The 26,428-nt window shown below is 56.5% G+C and overlaps 1 protein-coding gene and 1 non-coding gene across 7 annotated transcripts; both read right to left on the reverse strand.

Moving 5' to 3' along the window:
• On the reverse strand, positions 1–26,428 carry BLACAT1 (BLACAT1 overlapping LEMD1 locus). 6 transcript variants are annotated; one of them, XM_046904236.1, is made up of 4 exons: positions 26,331–26,428; positions 26,136–26,234; positions 4,243–4,458; positions 1–4,139 (listed from the first exon to the last, which is right to left on the reverse strand). In XM_046904236.1, exons 1-3 carry the CDS (start codon positions 26,393–26,395, stop codon positions 4,335–4,337), a joined length of 288 nt encoding a protein of 95 aa, XP_046760192.1. In that variant the 5' UTR covers positions 26,396–26,428; the 3' UTR covers positions 1–4,139; positions 4,243–4,334. The 6 variants fall into 6 exon arrangements, with proteins under 6 accessions (XP_046760192.1, XP_046760193.1, XP_046760195.1 ...); XM_046904237.1 differs by lacking the exons at positions 26,136–26,234; positions 26,331–26,428 and adding an exon at positions 25,873–25,934; XM_046904239.1 differs by lacking the exons at positions 26,136–26,234; positions 26,331–26,428 and adding an exon at positions 17,024–17,072.
• Positions 10,857–10,952, reverse strand: MIR135A-3 (microRNA 135a-3). Its single transcript, NR_031488.1, has one exon. It is a non-coding gene; the product is annotated as a microRNA 135a-3 (primary transcript).

The following is a 26,428-nucleotide window of genomic DNA, read 5'->3' on the forward strand; positions in this document are numbered from 1 at the left end:
ACAGACTAAAAATAGCTGGTTTCTATGGCTACTGAGGCTGGGAGACTCCTGAGGAACAAGTCTGGGTAGGTCCCTTCGTGATGAAATCCAGGCAGTGGGATAAAAGGGAAGGACAATAAGAAGAGGTTGAATGCTTTGATCCACCATAGACACCGCAGAGCTCTGTGCATCCACGTGAGTGCAGTAACTGCAGCCATCAGTGCAGGTTTCTTAGGGGGGAATCAGGGAATTGTATGGGATCCGACACAAAACACCACACAGATGCACTCAGGGATGGGGTTTTCTCCCTGCTCTTTTTCCCCTCTCTCATAAAAGCTGCAGCTTTTGCACCTCTCTGCCCCAGGAGGTGCCACGTGGGCTCTGCTTGGGTTGGCTGGAAGGGGCTGAGCTATGGTCCATCCATCCCCAAAGTCGGAGTGCAATGGGGACCCTCCTCCTGCACCCACCCCCGCTTGGATGTTTTCCCTGGTGTAATAGGATTAAAGGAGGATTATTGCTGGTGGGAAGAAATGCATTTTTCAGGAGTGCTGCTCTCCTCCTCTTAAGGAGCAACGGTGAAAAGGGAAAGAAAAAGCCTGGAAAGCCACAGCTTGGATGTCATGCAATGTGCACGGAGCCCAGTGGTGCACAGAGCCAACGTGCAATGGGAAAGCACTACTTGCATCTTGCACTTTGCACCCTTTGCACAAGGGTGACTGGGAGCTGCTCAGCACCCAGCAGCCAACGCATGGATGGGTTTGGCAGCCTCAGCTTCGGACTCCCTGAGGGTGGGAAAGTCATGGAAAAGTGCTTGGGAAGTACTGGAGGGACACCTCCAGTGTGCAGTGCCTCCAACGTGGGCAGGATGTAGCTATTGTGGTGCAGTCACTCCTGGATGGGAGAAGCAAAAGCAGCGTGGATGAGCCAAAGGCGGTGCGTGTGCGTGTCTGTCGCCTGGGAGAGCAAGAGGAAATCCTGAACAAGCAGCAAAATCCCAGCTTATAGAAACGCCTGGGGTTGTGCAAATGTGGGGGAGAGAGAAGGAGAGGCAGGGAGAGCGTTTCTTCCTCTGACGAGAGCTGTCAGCTCCCAGCCCTCGCAGTCTCAGAAGCATCCCGGCTTTGTTAAAGCACTGCCAGTTGAGGGGGGGGGGGGAAAGAAAAGAGGAGGAAAAACAAATAAGCCCCACAACTTTGCTTTGACCGCTGCAGGTTTGCCAGGTGGCAGCAGGAGGAGCGCAGCATCCTGGCAGGTTGGCTACAGAGAGCGGCGGGCTGAGCCTGGTGGGAAACAACACGCAGCTGAAAGGACCTTCGCCATAAATCTGGAGGTCAAGGCGTGATGATGGGGGAATCAAAAAGCACCACGAGCCGTTTATGAGCACAAGAGAGGTCAATCCAGGAGCAAAGCATTTTGCTCGGAGCCACGGCGGAAAACATATTGTTGCTCTGAGAGCTCCATCCATGCAGGGAGGTGGAAAGTTCACTTTAAAAATAACTGTAGCTCGGGCCCTTGAGCACTCAGGCTGCACCTGGTTAATTCACTGTGTTTTCACACGCACGTGTAATGAGTGTGGGTGAGCGTCTGCCTGTCTTGTTTCTACACCCTACATCCATTCACTGGAGATAGGAGTACTGGAGATACAGGGGCAGCCCGAGCAGGCACAGAGCTGCCAGTGTGCAACCGTGGTGTGCACCATGCAGGTGTGCATGGCATGAGCAGTGCGTGCATAGTGTGTGCACCGTGTGCTGGGTGTTGCACCACGTGCAGTGTGTGCAGAGCGCATGTGTGCACTGTGTGCAACGTTGCATGTGCCGTGGATAGCACGTGCAGTGTGTGCAGTGTGCATGCACTGTGTACAGTGAGCGCATAGCATGAGTGCAGTGCTTCCAACAGAGCTCTCAGCTCATCTCTTAGCACCCAGGAGCCCCCTCGAGCACCCCCTCCATGCACAAACTCCTTTGCAGGGATGCTCTCTGTGCATCCAGCTTAACATAGAGCCTTGGAGCAGCTGTTAGCTGCACATCCTTTGATGCCAGACTGTGATGGATCTGCAGTCGAAGAGGTTTAGCAGTGAGGGTTATGCGGTAATGAACTGGGCCACCCCCGCCCCCCCAACTCACAGCAATATTATAGCCTCTGTAAAGCCTGACTGAGCAAAGCTGCCCCATCATCTCCCCAAATCTCACCCTACTGCCAAGACAGCCCTGAGAGGGGTCATCATCCCACATCATCACTAGGGGGAAGCAATTGTGTGCCCCCAGGAATGGGGCGCCAACAGCTGAACCCAAACATGGGTGCATCAGCATTAACCTCGGTGGCTCCAGCTTCCTTGGGAGCCTCTGTGTGCACTGCAAAGTAAAAGGCTGCTGCAGCCTCAGAGCTCCCAGAGGACACATTACAGCCTGCATTAACCACAGCATCTCCCACTGATCCGTGCGTGCCAGGCTGAAATCTGCTGAGCTCCATGGTGATGAAGGACAGGGACACCTGGCCAACAAGCTGCCCAAACCCAGAGCCCAGCAGGGAAACCCCCAGCAGGGCATCACCCAGTTCACATCACCTGAGCTCAGTGAAGGGAGAAGCAAAGTGCCCCCAGAGTGCCCCCAAACCTGGGGTAGGCACACAGGGACCAGGCATTGCTGCCATCCCACTGCATCCCACCACAGTCCAGGCATGCAGCGGAGAGGATTTAGAGCTCCTCAGCTGCACCTTCTGTTCTTGGCACTTCTGGCTGCTTTTTGTCCTCAGTCCTTTGGATGAGAAAATAAACTACCGGCCGTGTTGGTTCTGGGTGTTGGCTGAGCCAACATAACTCCGCAGGAGAGCTGTCACTGGTGGCTACAGCTCTGTTTGTGGTGTGCAAATGCGCTCTGAGAGCGCTGGGAAGGTCAAACTGGTGAACACTGGGGGGGGGAATTGCTCACCAAGTGTGCTCATCCCTTTCTGTGGGAGCTCCCAGGGGGTGTGAGGCTGCTCAAATCCATGCCCCCTGCTCCAGAGACTTGCCACCCAAGTATTTGCCCTTCCCTATGGGCTGTCCCTCCTGCTTTTCTCCATTCTTGGCCATGGCAGCACCAAGGCTGCAGTGCCTGAAATGAGATCTCGAATTCTGGGTGTACATGGGGCCAGGGATGCAGGCTGCAGCCCACCCCAGCCACCGAGACCCCAGCGATGTCCCCAGACCTGTGGGGACTCTCACCAGGGGCTGGCAGGGGGGACATCTGTGGGACACCCCCTGAAAGGCACAGAATGTGGGGAGCTCCTGTATGGCTTTAAGCATAGGTAGGAAGGATGCACGGAGAGGGTGGAGGGGAAATGGGGACCCAGGGGACCTCAGGAACAGCCACACAGTGCCAGGTGAAGGCAGTGGGAGCAGGAGCAGCCCTTGGGATGAGCATCTTCTGCCTGGCACCTGTGGGCATCCCTTTCAGCCCCCCATGATTGGGTTCTCCATACAGAGCAGGGAAACAGCGGGTGGAAGAGTTTAAGGATTTCTGCTCTGGAGGACACGGTTGTGCCAGAAACGTCCCTGCAGAGAACCCCCAGTGACCCAAACTGAGGGCTGTTGGCCTTTGTGCCAACCATGAACCAACCCCTGCTGAGCTGCGTTGCTCAGTGGCACAGGAACGGATGCCACCACCACCGTGTCCCCTGCACGAGCCTGGTGGTGTGCTTGGCGTCCCCGACACGCTCTGCTGTGCTGCAGCCAAGGGGCAGGCATGGCTGAGAGGTGGAGAATGGCTTCCTGCAGTCCCAGCCATTTGCTCAAGAAAAGCTTAATCAGTAATAATAATAATAAAAACATTAAAAATACAGCTTGCTTGTACGTTCAGCCAATTCCTCAGCTGTGAGAGCACTTACCACCCTGGGGCAGCCCCCCTCCCCAGCACTATTAATCCATGCAGGACAAGGTCTGGCCCTGGATTTTGGAAGCCCCTTTAGGGTTTGTCCGCAGAGCAGTGCTGGGGTGAGGGCAGGGCGGTGGGGAATCCTCCTCCGACAGCAGCTGTTGGGGTGCAGAGGGCTCAGCGCACGTGGCCGGGTGGCTGCAGCACCCCAATAATGGCTGCAGCACCCCAATAATGGCTGCAACGCCGGCTGGTGCCTCCAAGTTTGGGCATTCCCATGATTCAGCTCCCTCCTGGCCAGGCAGATGTCTGCAGAGAGAAAAACGAGCAGAGCTGCGGGCTGAGTGCATTAGGGCAGACGGAGCTCTCAGCCCCATGCTGAGCCCCCCCGACACCCCCAGCCCCATCCCACCTCCGCAACACAGGGATCCCTGTAGAGGTGGCAGGAAAGGGGGCAGCCAATGCCCCCCTGCAGCTCCGGTGTCCCACTCCTGTCCCTGCTGCTCACACCGCTGTCTCCTGCTCTGCACTGTGTTCCTCCTTCTTCCTCTTCATCTTGCAGAAGCCATGCAGCCCGCAGAAGCAAGCGAAGGTGAACTGGGGCATCACCTGGAGCACCCAAGGGGACCTGGATGGGGACAGGCAGAGGGACAGAAATCAGGGCAGCTCCGACAACGCAAGCAGACAGGTCCCCATAATCCCCAAAGTAGAACACCTCCCTCTGCCCCACAGCCAGCAAAAAACGATGGGGTGAAAACCAACCTGAGCCCCCATATAGAACTGGGGGCAATCAAGACAGATGTGGGGACAGCTTGCAGTGCCCGGCGCTGGTTTGTAGCCCCCCAAGGACAAGGAGCCTGGGACCCCCCTGGCAGCACAGCACTGCAGGCACAGCGCAATGGAGCACAGCTGAGAGCGGCGTCCCCTCACTCAGAGTCCATTTGCAGCAGAGAAAACGATGCCCCAAAGCACAGCCCTAATGATGGGCCAACAGCTGCAACACGCGGTTATGCAAACGAAAGGCTGCTTTGCTTAAAAAATAAAGCAACACAAACAAGCAGAAATGCTATCTGCAGCAAAACCTTCCTCTTCTCCCTGCTTTAATCTGCAGCCCTTGCGCAGCTTGCAGGCAGTCAGCCCTATGCCTGCCCGCCCCACGTCACCCTCCAGCCCCACACAGAGAAGGTAACACGCAGAGCCTCAGTTTATCCCATCTACGAAATGGGCACACGGTTATCAAGGAGCCACGTGGGAATCTGAGTGTATGAGATGCTTTTGCATCCAGACCCACAGCCCGGCGAGGAGCGAGCGAGGAGCAAAATCTGTTTCTCTCACCCCTCCCCAGCTGTTGCCAACCATCTGGGTACCTGCTGAGCAGCCCCACAGGAAATGCTGCTACCTCTGGAGCTCACAAATAACCACAACAGGCTCTTGAATGAGTCTCTCTCTGGCTCTGAATGCCTCTCAGCATAGCAGTGGGTCCCTGCGCCTCTCTTTGTGCTACTGCTTTTTGTTAGGAGCCCAAGAATGGGATCTGGGAGAGAAGGGCTGGAGCTGAGCGCCACGGGGACGGTGGAGCCCCTGGGTTGAGGCACTCAGTCCGGATCCCCATGCACCACCAGATCCTCGCCTGGCTCCCCACCATGGCAACGCCACGGCCAACAATCTGTTATCCATCAGGTGAACGGGTCTGTGCAGGATGTGCTGAGCACTGCTCGGTCCCCTCGTGCCCACCCTCACAGCCCCATGCCACTGCATCCCTGTGCCACCCACATCCCTGTGCCACCCGTATCCCTGTGCCACCTATATCACAATGCCACCCACATCCCAATGCCACCCATATCCCTGTGCCACCCATATCACAGTGCCACCCACATCCCTGTGCCCCCCACATCCCAGTGCCACTCGCATCCCTGTGCCACCCATATCACAGTGCCACCCACATCCCAATGCCACCCATGTCCCTGTGCCACCCTTGTCCCCACACTGCAGACACAAAGCATCTGGGCGGTCGGGCTGCCAGGACCCCCCCACCCAGAAAGGACCCATTGACAGATCCGGAGGAGTTTGTAACGCTGAGGCTTTTCAGGCTGACCCTCTGCCTTCCATTCAGGCAGCAGACAATGATGAATGAGCCCCAGAGAATAGAGGCAGCCCAGCTGAGGCTGGAGCTCCTGTTCTTCTTGAAAAGGTGGAAAAAGGATCCTGAAGGAGCAAGGAATAATTAAAAAAATAAATGAACCAGCTTGGGCAGCGATGACAGAAACCCTGCTTGATTTGCAAGGGCCGGGCATGCTTCACAGCCCCACGCTGCCCTTTCTATTCAGGGGAGAAGATCCTTTGGATAAAACTCTGCTGCAGCAGAGAAAATGCGAGGAGCATTAAAAATGTAAAGCTCGAGAATTCTCTTTAGTCAACTGCATAACCCCAGGCCGTGTTTGTCACTGTCACGGTGATGAATTGGGAGCTGTCTGGAATCAGCATGCTCACTTTAATAATGTCACTTTCCTCGAGCCCTTAAAAAATGTCTTTACGAAGCAGCTGGACAGAGCCTGTCCCATAGCCCTGCAATTACCGGGCTGGGCTTTGCTTTGCATCCATGCAATGCTCACAGTGCACCGAAATCTCTGCTCCTCCTCCTCCTCCTCCTCCCCATGCAGGGGTTGGGATGTGGGTGCACAGCGTGCACACAGGGAGACAAAGCATCAGCATCTCAACCCAACGCTGCTTTCCTGCCCCATCCCAGCTTTGCTTTGCTTCGCTTCGCTGCTTTTATTCTGGGAGAAATGCAATCGAATGAACTTTGGGTTGGAAAGAAAACAACGTGAAGTTTTGCATTTTAAGCTCTGGGTTTCAAAGCTGCCTCGCATCGGGGTTTGTTTCTTTTTTTTTTTTTTCCCCTGGGAAATGGGATCATTTGCAATGGAAATGGGTCTCTTTCATTTTATTTAGTTTCGGGTTTGGTTTGGTTTTCTTGCTTTTGGAGGATCTGAACGGAATCAAATGGCAATGAAAAGTAGAGGAGTTCCCAGCTATTTGATTCCGGTTTGCCTTTCTCTGCAGCTGAGCAATGCACCTCTGCAGCTGGGGGAGCTGGGTGTGCTATGGGGAACACGGAGGGCTTTGTGGGTCCCAACCCCAGAGCTGCTCTGAGCATCAGAGCACCACACAGTGCCCCCCAAGCGCAGCACCCCACGGTTCCCACGCAGCACCCATCACATGAAACCCCTCCCCCTCTCCTCGCAGCCACAGCATCCACCCAATCGGTCCTTATTTCCAAGCCATCATTTCCTAGCATTGCTTTCACCCCCCCCCTTCCACAAACCACGGCATCACGCTGCTCACAGCCCAGCCTAAGACAAAGCCGACTTCAAAGCAGCCTCTCTAATGAGCGGCAACGCATTGGAAACCCGACCGCGGGCTGAAGCCGGCCAGAAAAGAAGCGCTGTCCCTTTAAGGAGAGATAATGAACGGCCAGGCTGTTGCTTGGCATGTTTGCAGAGAAGCGCTAATTAAAACATCGCTTCTGTAAAGTATGCTGATCCCATTGATTCTTCCCCCCACACAGTTAATTTGCTGCTAGGAAGGCAAAGTCGCAAGGGCCCTCATTATAAAAATTTCACTGGCTGCAGCTAATGGTTGTAATTAATAGGTGCAATAAATTCCAAATGGGCAGCCGGGGTGTTCATTAGCTGCGGGCTGACTCAGCACCGGTGGCCTCACAGTTACTAAATAATCCATTTCCAGCAGCCGGGAGGAGGAAGGAGCCCTATGGCACATCCATAATTCCCCACCCGGAGCAGAGAGGGGTAAATAATTCCCAGCAAGGATCCACTGCTTTCTGTCTCGTTTGGGAAATGCCCACAAGGACCCCCCCCCCTCCCCCCCCCCAGGGTCTCTGTCCACTTCTGTTGGGTGCAGTGCATGGTGCAATGCAATGCACGGTGCAATGATGCTATACCTGCAGACAGGCACGGGTCGCACCGTGGTGCAGCAACTCACAGAGCCACGCGTGCTCATGCAAAAAGCAGCAGGCACTGATGGGCTGCAGCTCTGCTGCCGGAGCTCTGGGTTGTGGCATGCTCACAGGTGTGCTGGCAGTGCTCCTCAACCCCCTGCTCCGTGCTGAGCACCATCCTCTATGGGACGTCCGTGAGCTTGCATGCATCACAGATCTGATTACAAAACAACAGCTTTTCCATTTGTTATCATCTGGCTGTAATTAAAGCATTCATCGTCGGCACTCCTCTTGGTTATCTCTCAGGGCTGGGCGGCCCAGCAAGAAACTGCTGCTGTTCGTGCTGCTCTCCCAGCACAGCGTTACACTGAGACCTGAGCACGAGCCGGGTGGCTCTGCCATGCCTGGGGCCAAACTTAGGGCTGGAGACACAAGGAGGGACAGCCAGGGTGACCCTGCAGCTCCAGGCACAGCACCACAGCACACAGCTGCAGTTGTATCTCCCCGCAGGGCAGCACAGAACAAGCCCCAGCCTTGCCCAGGGATGCCTCACTCTAAGCAATGGTTATTAGCTGTAATTAGCAACGTGTCCTGCTCTGCACGCTCGCTCCTGGGAGCTCAGGAAGGCTCCAGCAGTTTTCTTTGCTGGTGAAGGAGAACTGCCCAGGAGCACCTTGCAGCAGCTCCTCCAGCCCTCACCTCCGGAGCAGGGATGGATTTTTGCTCAGCACCTTTTGAAGGATAGGTGCATGCCCACGTCGTCTGAGCTGCTTTCAGAACGCCAACCTGCCCTCCTGTTTTATTTAAAGCCATGAATGTTTTATAAGCACGGCAGCAGAGGGGCTTTGCTTTGCTGCTCGGTGCTCTCTGGAGTCGATCCGCACAGCGAAGGGAGGCTCTGAGCTGGGATTGTCACACACCCAAATGGGAGCGCTGAACTCCATAACCTGGGTGAGCAACGCCAGCAGCCCTGACCCTATGGGACCGCCGCAGCCAGCAGGGAGGCGGCGGTCATCGGGGACATAGAGGCCACACTGTGGTTGAGCTGAGAGCTCACCTGGTGCTGGCAGCGTCTCCTCTGCACGATGGACCCCAGCCAGGGCTCCCTGCCAAGGCTTTTTGCACAGAGCAGTTTGCAGAGAAGCACTCGTCCCGAGCATGTCCCCATCCCCCCCCCCCCCCCAACATCCAACTCCTGCATGCCCTGCTCAGATGTCCCTCTGAGGATCAAACAGATGGAAAAGCAGAAGCCAAACCTTGCTGCTTAAGCCTTTGTGCGCTGGATCTGCACAAACAAGGGCAAGGAAGATGGAGATTTGGCAGGCAGTCACCACAGCCCCGGCTGCTGAGCATTGGATGCCCTGAGAAGCACCGCTCCAACCCCCCCACTCCTGCAGCCCCCCCAGGACACAGCACAGCACAGGGCTGCTCACACTCCCTCTGTTTCTCCCCCTGCTTCGTGCCTGCCTTGCTAAAAGAAAGATCAGTAGCATGAAGGGGAGTGAGAGCAAGTCTCAGGAGCAGCACTGCACAGCCACGCTGCCAATAAACCTGCACTGAGCCGCTTTGCACAGCAGCCACCGAAACATCCACAGGGGCTGCTGCTGCTCCAGGGTGGCTGCTTGGGTTCCTGTGTGCCTCTCAACGCTTGGGAGTGATTGAAGCTCAGAAATGGGTCTACACCCAACACCTCCTCCCCAGCAATGGATTTGCAGGCTCTGTGTCCACGGAGCAAAGCCCCCAACGCAGGGACCACAGCACCTGCAAAGGATGCACTGGATGGAGTGGACTTTCCTTGCTGCTTCCCCAGCCCAACACGTAGGGTTGCAATGAAAAGGATGTTCCCAAGCTGCTGCTTGGCTTCTCTTTGCTATTCCCTTTGCTGTGGCAGCAGCACCCCCAGCTCCCAGCCTGGGCACACACACCCCATGGCCACGCACATCCAACCCGGGGTGCAGCCCTCCTCGCTGTGAATGGTGGCCATTGTGACGGGTGAATTTTCTGAATGAGCAAATCCTCATTAAAAAATAATTAAAACAGCCCGGCGAGGTTGGCTTAATTCCTTTCATTTTGACCGATGGTGTTTCGTTTTGATGATTTATGTGGCACGGCCGTGCCAGCTCTCATGCTTCCATTGTCGGAGCTCATGGGATTTCACGATCCCCTTCCTTCCACACCTCCTTGAGTCATGGGATTACAGCAAATCTCAGCTTCCATTTTTTCTTCCCCCCCCCCCCCCCCCCCCCCCCAAGGACTATTATTTTTAAAGATGCATTCCAAGCTGGTGAACTCAACTTGAAAGCCTGACACCTAATGACTCAAAGCTCAGGAAGCGGAGGTGGGGGGGAAGGACACAACCAAACAAAGAAGCGAAAATCCCTCTCTTCCTGCACCGAGAGCTGCTGGGGACCCTCAGCCATTGCTTGGTGGCATCGCCCTCCTGTCTCACACTCAGTGCTGCCCCATCCCTGCATGAGATCTGTGCACGTGTGAATTAAAGGTGCAGACCTGCCGAGTTCTGCCTTTCTCACATGCTTAGCTTGACTCCCTGGGGGCTGCAGGGACGGGTGCAGCGTGGCACAACCCATCCAGCTCCAGGCTCTGCAGCCTCCCCAGCTGATGGGATGGAAGGCATCCGAGCTTTTCTCAGCCACCTGCAAACGCTATCAGACAATAGGGGAGAAAGGGCTCCTGCCATCACCTGGCGGCCGTGCCCATCGCCCCTTGGAAATGCCCCCAGCTCTCCCCCTGCCACTTTTGTTCCACGGGGGCTGCAGGTGGGGATGCTTTGAACCGCGTGAGAAAAGCTCACTGCAAAGAAAAGCTGCTCCCTCCGCCGTGCGCCCTTTCAGTGCTGAATGGGGACTGAGGCGCCTGAAAGGCCGTGCCCCCCACCATCCCCATCCCCTTTGTCTGCCCCTCTGCTCGCCACCCCCCTGCCCCATCCGTCTTGCTAAGGCCCCGCAAGGCTTCAATGCCCCCTTTCACTCGGTATTTGTTACCAAATAAATATGGGTGATTAAAAAGGGATCGGGAGTCCGTGTGGTTTGCGGAGGTGCCTGGAAGGTGGAGTCCCTCCCCTGAGTAGCCCATGGCTTTTCGCCCTACATGAGTTAGGAAAAGCAATCACATAGGAATAAAAAGCCATAGACCACAGCAGAGGGCTTACCGAGGATAAGCCAGCAGTCTTTGGGGAAAGAAAAGGAAAAAGAGGGGTAAAAAGAAGAACAGCAACTAATAATTAAGCAAGGCTCTGTCTAAGCTGCCGTCTCCCCGCAGTCAGTTGGAACACAACCTGTTGCCCAAGCGCAGAGCTGCACAAAGATAGGAACCCCATCCAGCCAGCCCCTATGGCAGCTCTCAGCACTGCTGCAATGCTCTGCCCCATGGCTTGGGGCGGGAGAGCTCACCCCATCCCCCAGCAGTGCCTTCTCTGCTCCTTACACAGCAAGGAGCAGTGATTACAGGGATGGCCACCTCTCACAGCAGAGGTGATGCTTAGACCACAACACGCCATAGCCTCAATCAAGGGCAACGCGTCCAAGGAGCAGAAAATGACAAGGTTTACTTTCACTTTGCCAGTGCTCTGGCCATAGCCATACCTTATCTCCTTTGCTAAACACTGGGTGCTCCCCCTCACACCATTCTGGGCTGCTCTTCGGGTGCCAATACACCATGCAAACCTCGAGTCACACTGCGTGGTTGGTGATGGAGCAGCGCAGGCGCACACCTGCAGGTCAGGTGCTCCTTTGCAGAGAGGAGCAGCAGCCTGCAGGCACATCCCTTCTGCAGGCAGGAGCTCGGGGTGCAGCTGCACCCTGTTCTGGGGCTGTTTGGGAAACCTGACCCCGAGGCCCTCGCAGCAGAATGGGGAACAGGAGTCGGCTCACCTGGCAGCACGGCGGGCGGATGCGTGGTGTGGATGGAGCAAACAGAAGTGCCTTTGTTGGGGAGACAAAGGGCTACAGAGAGCCCCGGCTGCAGAGCCGCCTCCTGCAGTGCCTTCCCCTGCTGCCTTCAGGACCTCATCCCTCCCCACACGTACCCAGAGGCAGCTCAGGACAAGGTGCTGCACCTGGCTGCTTCTCCAAGACCCCATTCCTTCCCTTTATTCTTTAGGGAAAGCCTCTGTGCTGCCCCACACCCAGGGGATGCCCTCTGCCACCACCCCCAACCTGCTCAGACCATGCCTGCAGATTGCACAGGCCCTGCCTTTATTCTCTCCCCCTGCCCAGACCTGGGCTTGGTCATCATGACTGCTAATGGCCAGCAGCTGGTGAGGTCAGCTCTGCTGTGGAACCCAGGAAATTCCCCTTCTTGTTGCCCTAGCCAGAATCCTTGGGGAATTCAATGTTTCTAAAACTACACGGCCAGCAGGTTTGGAATCGGGAAGGGTTCTGCACCCAGACAGGTTTTGCATGCTGCTGTTTGGGACAGCACTGACCTGCAAACCAAATTTACGAAGCACAGGGGTAGCTCTGAAGTGGCACTTCCCAACGCTTTGCCTCCTTGAGCTCCCATATACCACCACCAAGAAGGAAAGGCAGCTGCATGCACACCTCATGACACGGCCACACTCAATTCCCTGCCCCTCATCCCACGGGCAGAAGGATCCTGAGCCCCACGTGCAGGGGAAGCACCCATAGGTGCTGAGTGCCCCCTGCCCACCTCTGTTCCCTCATCCAGCACTGAGCTGCTCCCAGGGGTACACTGAGGATGCAGCCCACATTTCCCAGATCCTCATGCATCGCAGGGTGGGGGGATGACTGTCAAGCCAGACTTAACATCTCTTTGAGACACAGTCCTACTGCTCTGCTGTGGCACTCAGCTCCGGGCATCTGCAGCTCCACCTTTCTCTTCCCACCATTGGAGCATTGAGAGCGCATGCCCCTATGAGCGCCACCAGCCCCACACAACCCCACAGGACCCAGAGAAGCCAAGCAGCCCTCGGGGTGACCCAGCACCTGCCCACACCTCCCTGGGGCTGACCTCACCTTTGGCAGCACAGCATCCTCTCCGAGGCAACAACAGCACACCAACGGGGCACGGGGATGGGGATCGCATCGCCCGCTCCCCCCAGCAGCACTCGGGCACCGCAGGGATGCTCCGTGCCCAGGGAAGCATTCCCAGCACTCTGAGCTCTGGGGGCTCACGCCTGTCCCCAGTGCCCCATCCCCGCATCCCCGCCGAGCCTTGCTGCACGGGCGCATACTTGGAATGGTTGTGCACCGAGGGGCCGCGAGAGGGGGGGGCGCGGGGGGTCAGGTATTTCTCCATCTCCAGCTCCGCAGAGCCGGTAACAAAGGCTCTATTGAACGGCAGCCTCTCTGGTCTGTGAAGCAGAAACCTCTTGTATCTACTTCAGTGCCTTTGATCTAACTCCCCCAGTGGGATAGATATTACTCATGTCCTGCTGCTCGGGTACTGCTGCCAGAGCGGGACGGGGGGGACCTGCCTCCCCCTCTCCTCACCCTGGGGGCATCCCAGCTCTTCCTCCATAAACCCCCTCTGCCCCCACAGATTCCCCTTCCCGGCTGTGTGGGGCACAGACATGGCACGGAGGTGGTGGGAGTAGAGCTCTGCACCTCGCATTCCTCTCCTGTAATTAAAGCCGGTGAGCTGGGTGGAGGGGGGAATTTCCCAGAGGGTTTTACTGGCGTCTGGACAAGGGTCAGACAATGAGAACATTTGACAAGGTGCCCAAATCCGCTGTATCTTGGATACGCTCAAAGCCTCCCCTGTGTTGTTTGTCCCGGGCGCTGCAGGATGGAGGTGGGGCCCTCGGAGCAGGTTGGGGGGCTCTCAGCCTTCATCCCATCGGAGCTGCCCTAAAAACACAGCACCTGCAAAGCGCTGTGAGCGCCGTTGGATTGCACTGCATCCCCCCCCCCCCCCACCCAGATCCCCCAGGAAACCCCCCAGAAAGGCATCAAACACCTCAGAGGCTCACCTTGTGGTGCTTTAAAAAACACTTTGCTGCTTTCAGCAAGAGATCTGCAAGCTCCTCGTGGAGCTGGGGGCACTCTGGGCTTAGCCTGGTTCTGCTGGTCCTGAGGGACACGGGGATGCTGCAGCAAGCTGCCTCTGTATCATCCCAGAAGCACCGGAGTGCTTTTGGACATCCTATTCCCAGCCGGTCTGCAGAAATCCTTGTGCCTGGCAGATCCCATCAGCACACAGAGAGCTGCATGTGGGCATCACCTCCAGGGCTGTCCAGTGCCCACATTACAGTGCCCAAAGGGAGAGAATCCAGAATTCCAGCACGAGGTGCAGGGAGAGCTGAGATGGGCACAGAGCTGCGGCTGCCCCGTCCTGCTGCAGTAGCACACAGTAGTCAGTGAAACAGTGGGATGGATGGACAGATAGATGGACGGATAGATGGATAGATGGATGGATGGATGGATGGATGGATGGATGGATGGATGGATGGACCACTGCTCAAGAACACAGAGGGGTCAAGCCAAGTTCACCTATAAGAGCCCATAGCATCCCAACAGGGAGCAATCAGCTTTTCTTTTGGGGATCACCTAAAGCCCCCCATCCCCCTCCCCAGCCCCACACTGCCTGCAGGGTGTGTAGGACCGAACTTCTGCGTCGCTTTTAAACTTTAACTGTTATAACTTGGGGAGCAGTTGAAGTCAGAGTTGGGCAGAGATCCATTTTCGAGCTGCCTTGACAACTGGCTCCAGCACAGCATGATTAGATCTACTAATCACATTTATAAGGCGCCCAGGATCATGAATTGGGTATTTGGAGAATATCTGTCATTGTAACAATGTCATTTTCCAGCCTTCAGCGTGCGTTGCTGTGTCCTCCAAGTCGTTACAATTGGACTTCTTGTTTTTTATAGAAACATCTACGTGGGGAAGAGGAGGCTCAGATGCATTCGTGGTATTGCTGCTGAGGTGCACGCTGTCCTCCACTCATACATCCCATGGACGGGGTGATATTGGTAGTTATGGATTTTAATGGATAGTTATGGATTTTAATCAGCTTTCTCATCACCTGAGCTTATACGCATCCCTCAGCAAGCAGACACAGACCCGCTGCCCTCAAAAGCAGGCTGCTGCTGTCTGCAGCACTGGGACACACCTGAGAGAGACATGCTCAACAAATCCACGCTTGCAGCAGCAGTGCAGCAATCGCAGCACCACATTCCATGCACGGCAGCTGCTGCTCACCTGCCAGCACCGCAGCGCTGCATTACTCCTTGCACTGAGTGCTCCAGCAGCCCCAGAAACCCAAATCCTCACCTTGCAGGTACACGTGCAATCACAGCCTCCTCCTGAAACACACAACGCAGCACAAAACAGTTCTGCTTCCTTTTAAGCAGAGGAGATCTCTTCATTTTCTAGCTACTTTTGCAACTTGCTCTGTGCCTGCAGGGATGCTCTGCCTGCCTCTGCAACCTCTCCCTGATGCCCTGGCAGCCCATGGGGTGGGTTATCCTCTGCCAGTGGGTCCAGGGCCCCATTTGCCCATAACTCAGGGAACTTGGCAGCAAAACCTCCCATCAGCTCAGCCCGCTCAGCAGCAGGATCCCAGAGCACCGCCTGCTCCAGGGATGACTTTGGGGAGCAGTAATGTTTGCACAGAAACACTCAACTCTGAGCCAGGAGGAACTGAAGCCCTTCCAGCCATGGGAACCCAAAGCCACCACGCTGTGTTCCAGATCCCATACAAACCCCGCTGTTCCCCAACCCCTCAGCTCAGCCCCACGCACACAGAGTGGCTGTTTGCTCCAGCTTTATCTCCAAGCGGAGGGATGAGAAAGGCAGAGAGGGAAGGGATGAGATAATGACCCAGATCTGCTCCTGCAAACTGCCACGAAGCCCATTAGGAGAGGGCAAACGCAGCTCGGGAATCCAGGTAAGTCACTCACTAACAAGATCCTGCCGGGCCTTTTAGCACATTCCTGGTCACAGCCAGTTCAGCTCCCGCGGCCCCAGCTGTAATTAAGTCTGGGCTGTGAGGCAGGAGACGCTGCAGCAGCCGGGAGGGGGGGGGGAGGGTTGTCTGTCTGGGGTTGCAGGAGCACACAGGGCTGATGAGAAGCTCTCTTTCTCAGGCAGCAGCAGCCTGTGGTGGTGCCCTGAGCTCTGAGTCAGCCCCTGGGCAGGACGCCGCCAGCAGCAGCACCCAATGGGGCCCTGAAGCTCAGCAGGACACCCCCAGCCCCTCTTTCTGGCACTGGGGGATTGCAGTGAGACAAGTGAGAGAAGCCGGAGCCTGCTCACAGAGGGCTGCTCCCATCACCAGCTGCAGCTGGGGGATATGGCTGGGAATGTGATGGGCTGCCCATGCACGGGCATGCAAGGTGGAACGGTGGCCTCATGCAGCCCTTTGGACCCTATTTCACATATATGTGCCCAATTTGGTGGCCGTGGTCTCATTCCAGGTCCTCAGAGTCCCCACTCAGGGGTGGCACTCAGGGAAGGCGCTCCCCTCGCTGGAGGTCTCGGATGCATCCCCACTTCTCAGCCTGACCATCCCCGTCTTCCCACCACGTGAAAAACGGAGCGGTGTCACATCTGAGGTGATGCAGACAGGAGGGATTTGTGTTTCGTCTGCCGTTGTTTGCTGTTCCCAGCGATTTGTCATGCTCTGCTGACAACTCATTGGGGACCCGTGACACAGTGTGCCACCTATTAGCATGAGGACAAATCCTGACTGAGAAAGCGTCCCTCCTCCACCTCAGAGACCTTTCCTCCCTTGGTCGCCCTGCTGGACACCAGCTGCTCCCTCCTAGCTGACAAGGGACAGCCAAACCAAGGGGACACAAACCGTATGGGCAGACCCAAAGCACGATGTGGAGATGCCCCGAGTCCATACCGAACATTTTCTCCCTGCACAGAGCCACCCCAGCCCTGGTCCCACCCAGCCCAATGCCAGCATGCTCTGGGTAGAAACCAGAAGGGGACACCCCCAGCTCCCCGTGGTCCCCAGCCCTGCCCTCTCCTCACCATCGCCTGTGCTTCCAGCAGAGAAAAATGCTTATTCTCCTTAATGGGCTATTGCAGCCCAGACAGGCGTTGCACACACAAACACACACACACACACACAGTCTCTGCACTACCCATACCAAATCCCTGCCCAAACCATTGGGGACCATTCTGTTTCTCCACACCGTGTCACCCCCCCCAGGACCCCACCTCTGTCCCTTTGCTTTCAGCAGCCAAGCACGGATGAAACAACAGCAGGGATCAAACGACACCGAAATCAAGGCTATTCCTACCTGGCAGTCATTGATTTCCTTCCCCCTTGCTGACATCACCGCTCCCTTCAGGTTAATACATGCACCACTTCCCTTATCTCTGCTCGGGATTACCTCATCGCAGCAAACCCAGCGCTCTCACTCCTGCTCTGCCGAATGCCAGCACTGTGTTTGAACTGCAACTTCCCAACCGGAGGAAGGATTTCTCCAGTGCTGTTCCATCAGAGCTCTGATCTCCCCCTCACACACTGACACACGGCTCTTTTTCCTTACAGATCAGCTCTTTGCACTCCAGTGCATGCTCCTGCTCCACGCAGGACGGATCGCTCCCTTTGCTTGCAAGCAGGAGCTCCTTGCACGGATTTCACGCACGCTGCAAACTGCGAAAGTGCTGTGCACACACACACATACACAAAACTTAGCATGCATGCACACCAACATGTGCAGGAGCACTCACACAACTGCACACCTCGCTGCTGAAATGCAACACTTCAAGGGCCCCTCAGCTCCTTTAGCTGTATGCTAACGCGCTGCATGCAAACCGTGCCAGTATAAGCAAGGTGAACGCACACATATGCATGTCACCTTCACAAACGTTCGTATCCTAATGAATTCTGACCAGCTGCTGATCGTTCTGCCTTAAACAAAGAGAGCTGACATGCTTTTTATTTCGGCTGATCACACCTCATCCCCAAGAACAGCACCACTGCAAGCCAGTGCCGTCTATTGGCTACGGCATAAATATTTACATCCCTCTGCACACACACACACACACACACACACACACACACAGACACATTTCCAACACACACACCGCAAGCAGAAGGTGAAGCTCTTTGCAGCGCTGCTGTGCGGCCGCAGGAGGCGGTGCAGGTAATGCACGCACTGCTGCATGCAGGTGTGGGTGCTCCGGTGCACTTCTGCCTCTCACCCGCACAACCCCACCACGCAACGCTCCGAACAAAGGGAGAAAGAGAAAAATAAACCCCGCTGCCTTACTTTCTTCCTCTTACTCTTTTTTTTTTTTCCTCTCTCTCTTTTTCCTCCTCTATTTCAGGACTTTCCGCTGGAGGTGATTACGGAGAGGAACTTAACGCGGCCGGGCGGAGGGGGAGAGCGTTTTGCCGGCGGAGCGGAGCAGGAACAAAAGCCACGGGAGCGGTGCTGAATAGGTGTCCTCCTAATTGTCGGGAATCGTGTGGCTGTGTGTGGCGCGGGCGGGAGGGGCGGTGGGCAGCGGCCTCCCTCCCTCCCCCCCCCCTCCCCCCTTCCTGGGGACGGGGTGAGCTCAGAGCAGAGGGCCCCTCCGCTCCCCGCACCGCACCGGGCTGCAGAGCCGAGCGCACGGCCGCACCCCGCAACCGCGTGTGGCCACCACGGGGACAGCGGGGGTGTAGAGATGGGGACGGGGAACACAGAGATGAGGACAGAGGGGATACAGTGATGGGGACAGCAGGGGTAAAGTGATGGGGACAATGGGGATACTGCAATGGGGACAGCGGAAATACAGCAATGGGGACAATGGGGATACTGCGATGGGGACAGTGGGGACACAGTGATGGGGATACTTTGATGGGGACAATGGGGACACAGTGATGGGGACAGTGGGGATACTGCAATGGGGACAATGGGGACACAGTGATGGGGACAGTGGGGATACTGCAATGGGGACAGCGGGGATACAGCAGTGGGGACAATGGGGATACTGCAATGGACAGAGCAGGGGTACAGAGATAAGGACAGCAGGGATACAGAGATAAGGACAGCAGGGATACAGTGATGTGGACAGTGAGGACACAGCGATGGAGACAGTGAGGATGCAGGGATGGGGACAGAGGGACACAGTGATGGGGATGCAGTGATGGGTACAGTGGGGACACAGTGATGGGGACACAGCAATGGGGACAGCAGGGATACAGAGATAAGGACAGCAGGGATACAGTTGCGGGGACAATGGGAATACTGCGATAGGAACAGCGAGGACACAGGGATGGGGACAGAGGGACACAGCAGTGGGAACAGAGGGGATACAGTGATGGGGACTGTGGGAACACAGACATGGGGACAGCAGGGACACAGTGCTGGGGCCGCCCGGTGCCCTCTCCCTGTTCCTCCCCCTGCTTTGTCTCTGGCCCCGTCTCCCAGCCAGGCAGACACAAAGAGCCTCTGACCCGGGAGGAGAAATACGCCTTGCAGAGAAAATCCTCCCCAGCGCCCCGAGGTGAGCTTTTGGCAGCAGGGAATTAAAAATAGCTGCTGTGGCTCCAAGTCGGAGGCAGCACTCCTTCCCTAATGAGTATAATTAGCAGAGTGCGGATGGAAGCGTGGCACCCCGGCTGCTCCCCGTATCGCTCAGTGCCTCCAAGTGCCACTCAGTGACATCTCCTCCACACACACCAGGGAAGTGGCGTTTTCCCACATCCAGGAGATGTGCCTGAGCTCTTCCTCTGTCTCCACGTCAAAATAAAGAGGTCCCAATGGGACGAATCCCCAGAAGCACATCCTGAGGCTTCTGGGTCATGCAGGAGCAAAAAGTCGGATCTGGGACTTTTTTTCCTTCTCGCTGCTATCCGTTCCCTCGAGCACTCATAAATCCTGGCTGTACCAATGGGGGCTCAGGGGGGGTAGGCAGGCTGCAGGCCCGCAGTGCCCCACAAATCCTCCTCCTACGTCTGTGTCCAAGCATCAACAAGCAGAGCATCACCTCACCATCCCCTGCTGCTCTGCCGCCCTCCCATGCGGACAGGCATGGCAACAAGGCCACCTCTCCGCTCTCTGCCCCATCGGCCTCCCCAGAGATCTGAATTCTGCTTAAGCCCTGATTTCAGCCACAGGTGAGCGCAGCACTGAGGACGCAGCACGGTCCACCCAGAGCATCCCTCCCTGAGCATGGTGCAGAAGAAACCCCTCTGAGAGCGCTGCACTGGGGATGCGTTGGGCAGCTCGTTAGCTGCTGGGGTTAACGAGCTGCTCGGTGGGTTCCCTGCAGCCTGGGCTGGGCACGGGGTGAGCTGCGGGTGCATCAGGTCGGGAGCGGCTGCACCTCTCTCAGCATCTGCTCAGCTCTGACACGGTGCTCACTTGGGCTTTTTTTTTTTTTAATTGTCTTGATGTCCCTCATTTGCATAATCCCCACAATGCAGCGCAGCAGGCCTTTTGCTCTGAGCTAATAAATAGATGACAAAAATAAATGTGTCATGTAAGATTTGCTTCCATTTCTTTCCCCCTTTGTGAGTGAGCTATCACCAAGAAATGATGCTGGCGGAGCTGATCTCCCAGGAGCTGTCAGCCTGGACTCAAAGCTTGCTTTGCCCATGGAACACAACTTGGCCAGATGTTAGAGTGAGATGTGCAAGCTGAGAGCTGCAGCGGGAGGAGATGTCCGCACTCCTCAGCCCCTCTGCATTGCTCCCTATAGAGATGGCCCTGCAAAATCAGCCCCAGGGCAGCGGGCAAAGGGCATTCAGACATCCATTGCTGTGGGTTGCAGCGTGTCCACGTCCAGGCAGGTGCTGGCAGTGCTCTATTTTCTGTGATTTTCTTCAAAATCAGCTGTCGGTGCTTGCAGTGGAGATGGCACCATTTAGGAAATGAGCTCCCTGAGCCAAGAAGAAGAGTGATTGCTCAGCTGTGAGCATCCAAGGGGACACCTGAGGCTGGAACAGCACCACGTGTTTCCTACAGGATGATTCCTCCTGCAAGGCTGTATTTCTCACTTCGAGGAACTTGGCTGGACGGCGCCCAGGGAAGCAAGGGGAACAAAGACAAAGTCCTAAAGGAGAGCCTGCAATCCATCCCCAGGGCTCTGCATGGCTGCATGTCCTCGGGGCTGAGATCAGGGATGAACCACCTTACCCTTCTCCATGCCGTGCAGGATGTGGATGTGAGCAGAGAGCAGCAGGACGCATTGGGTTCCACAAGGTTTAGGAGCTGGTTACTTTGCGCCGGGTGCTGGCAGCTCTGGAGATCATCACTTGGGCCATCTTTTCTCCTCCCCACAGCCCTGTGAGTCAGGAGGATTCTCAGATCTTATGTAAAAGCATTTCCAACTGTGTTGTTTGTGCCTGAAAACGCGAATCCTAACAGGTAGGAGCTAGAAGAGAAATAAAGACCTGATAATATACGAGCTTCCTTTATTTTTTTTCTTTTCTTTTAGAGCCCTGGCCTGCTTTAAATCACTTTTATGGCCGTGCACAACTGCCTTCTGGCACGCGGATGCTCAAGCCTGGTGTTGCTGAAAAGATGGATTCACAACTGCTGGTCAGTGGAGGAAGAAGCACTGCGTGCGCTTCCCAAAGAACCCAGAGAAAGAGCTTCAGCTGCATCGATTGGTGTCCCACATGTCCTGGGATGGGGCACGGGGACCCCTAGCAGAGAGGCTCCACGTCCTGTTGGTGAGGGCTGCACCCAGTGCTCCCAGTGCCAGGTGGGTTGGTAGGCTCTGGGCAGCACAAGGCAGAGCCAGGAAGGCGTCAGGAGGGATAAAACATGGAGAGAGGTGGAAATCAGATGAGTGATGGGCGCAAGGCACGGAGGAGCGCAGAGCATCCCTCCAGGATGCGGCAGATAATTTCCCCCTTCCCCAAAGCACTGCGGTGAGGGGATGGGATCATCCATCTCCATTACATCCCCAGAAGAGGCTCTGTCAGGTTATGGTGTAAAGGCAATCAATAGCCCCATGGGCTCACTGCGTGCCAGGCCGTGCTGCACACGTGTGCTGTCCCTGCACCCTGCATGGCACTGCTCCCCATGGCACAGGGGACACCAGGTATTGCCACACACTGTCTGCGCCCACATTTTGTTCAGTAAGTTCATGCTTTTTCGGCTCAGACCACCCGGGTGTTCTATTTCCCCCTCCTTGCCATAGCCTGGCACCTTGCTGATTCTTTTCCATCAGCTCCCAGCAAAGCTCCTGCAAGAAAACCTCCCAGAAGTGCCTCTATCCAGGGAGCAAAAACCCCCACTGAAACACCGACCTGCCCACGTGCAATCACACGAGCCCACTTACACTGCACACCTAATTCACACCCAGTGCCCACAACACCCTCTGCAAAGACACCCAAAGACACCAAAAGAAGCTGCACATGGGATGCACTCCTTGTCCCCTCTGCCTTCATGCATAGGGCAGGGAGGTAACCAGTGGAAGAAACAAAGGGGAAGGTGATGCTGAGTCCCAGCAGCACTTGGGCTTGCACCCATTTGTCCCACTGAGTGCCCAGCCCTGGGACCATTCCCCAGCCAGGTGCCCGTGAGCATCCTGCTTTGCAGCAGGGAGATTCACTGTTTGCAAGGCAGCTTTCAAAGCCTCGTGCCCAGACCCCCTGCTGCAAAGCAGAAGTCTCACCCAAGATGAGCCCCATCCATCTTCCTCTCAGCTCGGCCGCACGGCTAAAAACAAGCCAATAAAGTAGCAATCACCTTGGAGCAGCAGCAGCTCTATTAAAGCACAGCGGGCTGCAGCACCTGCGCCCCAACCCCGCAGTGCAAACCAAAGCCACAAAGCCTTCTCCTGCTCGTTGTGCCCCATGCCATGGTGTGAGGAGCCAACCCTGTGGCCCCAATACCCAGCCAGGCCTGGGTGCACCCCACTCTGCTCCTCCGGGGATGCTGCCTTTCCATGCATAGCACACAGCCAGCTCCCAGCCTGCAAAAAGGGCAGTGCTCACCTTGCACCTCTGCCCTGCCCCAGCAGCTTTCTGGCCCCAGTACCCATTGGGACCCCCACCCACCAGCTGGGGCTGCTCCTATGCCTCCTTGAAAGGCAGAAGGGGATCACACAGATGAGATGTGCTGGATGTTTGCATCAGTTCCCATTGCAAACACTCGTTTGTCATGTAGATCTCCTGGCATTTTTTTAAAGGGTAGATTAATTTAGGGGAGTTCTCAGATCCAATTTCCTCTGGCAATGGCTCTATTAGGCTGTGCACAGCAGAGATACAGGCTCCCGTCCTCCTGCTGCTACTGATGGAATTTGATTCCACACTGCCAAATCTGCAGGGCTGCAAACACATTCTCACTCTTGATTAATGTGAGTAATTTCTGCTTGAAAGAAGGTTGAAATGAGCAGCCAAGGGGAAGCGAGCGGTGAGGGTTCCCCCCCACATCCCTTCTCCTCCCCCATCCCTCGCTGCTGTTTGCATTTTCCCAGCCCTGGCATAGGGCTGATGGATAAACAAAAACGCTGGCCCTGTTTCAAGAGCAGCAGAAGGTGTGGGAGCAGGGGGCACCTCGCTGGGCATCAGGCTGTGCTGCGCTGCTGCAGTGCAATGCGATGCAAGGGGAGAGGTTCGGGGCTGGGAGGAGGAGCAGCGTGGAGTGGGTTGCACGTGGAGATCCCTGCACAGCTCTCTGGATCTACATGGCTCTGGGGAGCTGCTGTATCGCTGCATGCCAAGGTGGGGTGTGACACTGCTCAGCACCCACAGCCCCACCTGCCCCACACGGAGCTGCTGTGCCATAGTGGCAGCCGGAGCGGGAGCTGCACCCCAGCGACACCCCAGGGGAGGGTTCCTCCATCCCCTCCCTTGGGAGTGGCAGTGGCCGTGCATCTCCTTCTCAATTTATTTTTATAAGGAAGGAGGGAGAGACGGAGTCACATCCTAATCTGGCAAAATGTCAGCGAGTGATTCAGAGAAGAGGCGAGCAGCAGAGAGAGACAGCCCACACAGGAGAATTGTTTCTGATTTCCAAATGTCAGCATGTCCTTTAATTAAATGCTGATTAACAGGGGACGTGATCCCTTGCTGCTGGTAACACCGCTCTCTGCAGGGCTCCAGGGCGATGCCACAGGCTGTGTGCACCCATGGGATCAGCTGGAGGAACAAGGTCTGGGGCTTGCACTGCTCCAGATGCACTGGAAGGTGCTGCTTCTGCTGCTGTGCACCTCGGTGACGTGGGGGGGACCCCTGTTGCACCCTGACCCCACTGCCCCATCTGCCTTCTGAGCAGGGCTGCAATTGCACTTGTGGTTTTTAATCTCTGGGTGGAAGTTGCATCAGATCTACCATAGTGGAAATGCATGCAGACCCCGATGTGAATGCTCTTGCTGCTGTCAGAACAGCTCTTTTCTTCCTCAGCTTCTGTCTGTTTTCCGTATGCTTAAGCAAAGCTGCAAAAATGCTGTGGCATTTCGGATTGCCAGGAACACCATTGCACTTCAGATCCCCCAAAACACCACTGCATTTGGGATCCCCCAAAAACACCTTATGCATCTAACAGCATCCCAAAGCTCTATCACCTTCAGTGCTGCTCTTTGTCCTCTGGGCACACCTGGCCTGGCAGTCAGCAGAGGTTATCCCTGAGGTTAGGAGAGCTGCGTCTGCCCTGGGGGATGGCAAACCCTCCCTGACCCTAAAAGTGGAGAGTGGATGTACAGTCCCAACTGCATCTCCTCTGCCTGACCCCATCCCCTTGTGCTGGGGTGGATTCTCCCCTATGGTGCAGGGAGGTGGCACATGGGTGCAGCAGCTCTGTGGCATTTGGGATGGTTTGGGCTGATCTAGCTGTGGGTTCTGTGCTGGGTGCTATAGGACTGACCGAGGTTTGTAGGGCTGCCATAGTGCTGCTGGGTGCTCCGGGGTTTGCTATAGGTTTAGGGAGACCACAGGGTCACGCTCTGCTCTGCACCCCAAGCATCTGCTGATCACAAGTTGCACACCAAGGCTCTCAGCCTGCTCACAGACATTCACCCTGCACAGCCCCACGTTACACCACGTGCGTGGAGCACCTCATGCAAGCAAAGCCCACGAGGTGACGGTGCTGCAATCACATGCCAGACGGGTCTTCTAAAGCTGAAGAAACAGCCTATACTTAAAAATCACACTTTCCAGTACAGGAGAGGAAAAGCTTTCACGCTTATCTCCCCGTCTCCGCACCGTGCACGGCTCTGCACGCTGCCCCTTTCTCTTCTCCCTTCCCATCACCCCGCAGAGCAGCGCAGCCGATGCGCGCCTTTGGGTCCCGGTGCCGCCCGGCGCATCTCTCAGCAACAAGTGCGTCCCGCAGCGCTGCCGCCTATTCCCAAGCGCCACCTGACGGCACCGACCCCGGCTCTGAGATATCAGACGTCTGCACAGACACAAAGCAGCCCCACACCGGCACCGGGGCCGTGGGGGTGGGAAATAGCAGCGGGGCTGAGCGCATCCCTGGCTGCAGCACCCTGCCCTGCGCTGGGGGCACAGCGGGGCTGTGATTGTGCTCGCTGGCTGCTCTCTTCTTCACGAGAACACCAAAGTTCCTCCAAGCCGCCCAGAAACCAGGCAGGTGCTGCCGCTTGGGGCACACCTGTGGCTCTCCCCTCTTTAATTCTGCTTGAGAAAGCAGCACCGCGTTTCTAAGTCTGGGGAGCAGTAAGCCCCACGCGCTTCCCACCCAGCGGTGGGGAAGAAGTCACTTTCTTCCACCCCCCCCCCGACCAGGGGCTGTGCCACTCCCGTGTCATCCCTGCCGCCCTCTGCCTCTGCAGAGATGCAGCCACACGCTGCTCGGGGGCCACGGTTGTCAAAACCCCCCCCACACCCAAAGGGGAGGGCACCCCCCAGCACAAGCCGAGGTCAGGACGGCTCACACAACCCACATGGGTGCACTGGGGGGGGGTCAGGTCTCCTCCCCTGCCATCCCCCAGCCTGGCACCCCGTTACAGGGTCAGATGAAGGCAGTACCAGATCGGGGTGTGCTTCGAGAGCAGATCCCCACGAGAGGGGAATAGAACTCAGCATTCGGAAATGGAATAGAACCCATCAATAGGAAGCAGAGAATAGAACTTCCCTTCCTGCCCATCCCTCCCTGCCCCCCTGGGAGCCCCGGGAACCCCTCACTGCACCCCGAGCACGGAGCAGGGCAGCACCCCGCTCCCCGAGGACGGATCTTACCGGGGAGATCCCAGCTCAGCGCCCGGCAGCAGCCGATATCGCAGTGCCCCACGAGTGCCGCCGGGACACCAACACACAGACAGCGACACGACGGCACCCAGCGGGAGGGAGAGCGGCGGGGACTGCATGGGAGGGGTGGGAAGGGGATGAATCATTTCGACGGAGCCAGATTTCCATATTCCCCCTGCTGGAAAATTCAAGTCTGCTCCGAGTTTGCATCCCAAATGTGATTGCTTTCGGATCCCCGCCTCGGAAGGACGTACCTCTCAGCAGCCGGCCCTGCCGGGATGGCTGTCCGTGCTGTCCATGCTGTCCACCTGCCAGCAGGCGCTGCCTTCTGTTCCCGCTGAGCATCGCATTTGCTTTGAACACGGAGATAGTTAAAAGCTGCAACTTAAGGACTCGATGCGGGAGGGGAGGTGTAGGGGGGGGGGTTGCGGGGAGGTGGACGGACTCACTGAGCATGAGAAGCAGCCATTGGCTCTGCCTCCCCACTGCTCTGCCAGTGGGTTAGGCTGCACATGTGTCAGCCTTCCCCCTGCTTCCCCATCGCCGT

The sequence above is a fragment of the Gallus gallus genome, chromosome 26 (genome assembly GCF_016699485.2).
Source record: "Gallus gallus isolate bGalGal1 chromosome 26, bGalGal1.mat.broiler.GRCg7b, whole genome shotgun sequence".
Taxonomy (NCBI): domain Eukaryota; kingdom Metazoa; phylum Chordata; class Aves; order Galliformes; family Phasianidae; genus Gallus; species Gallus gallus.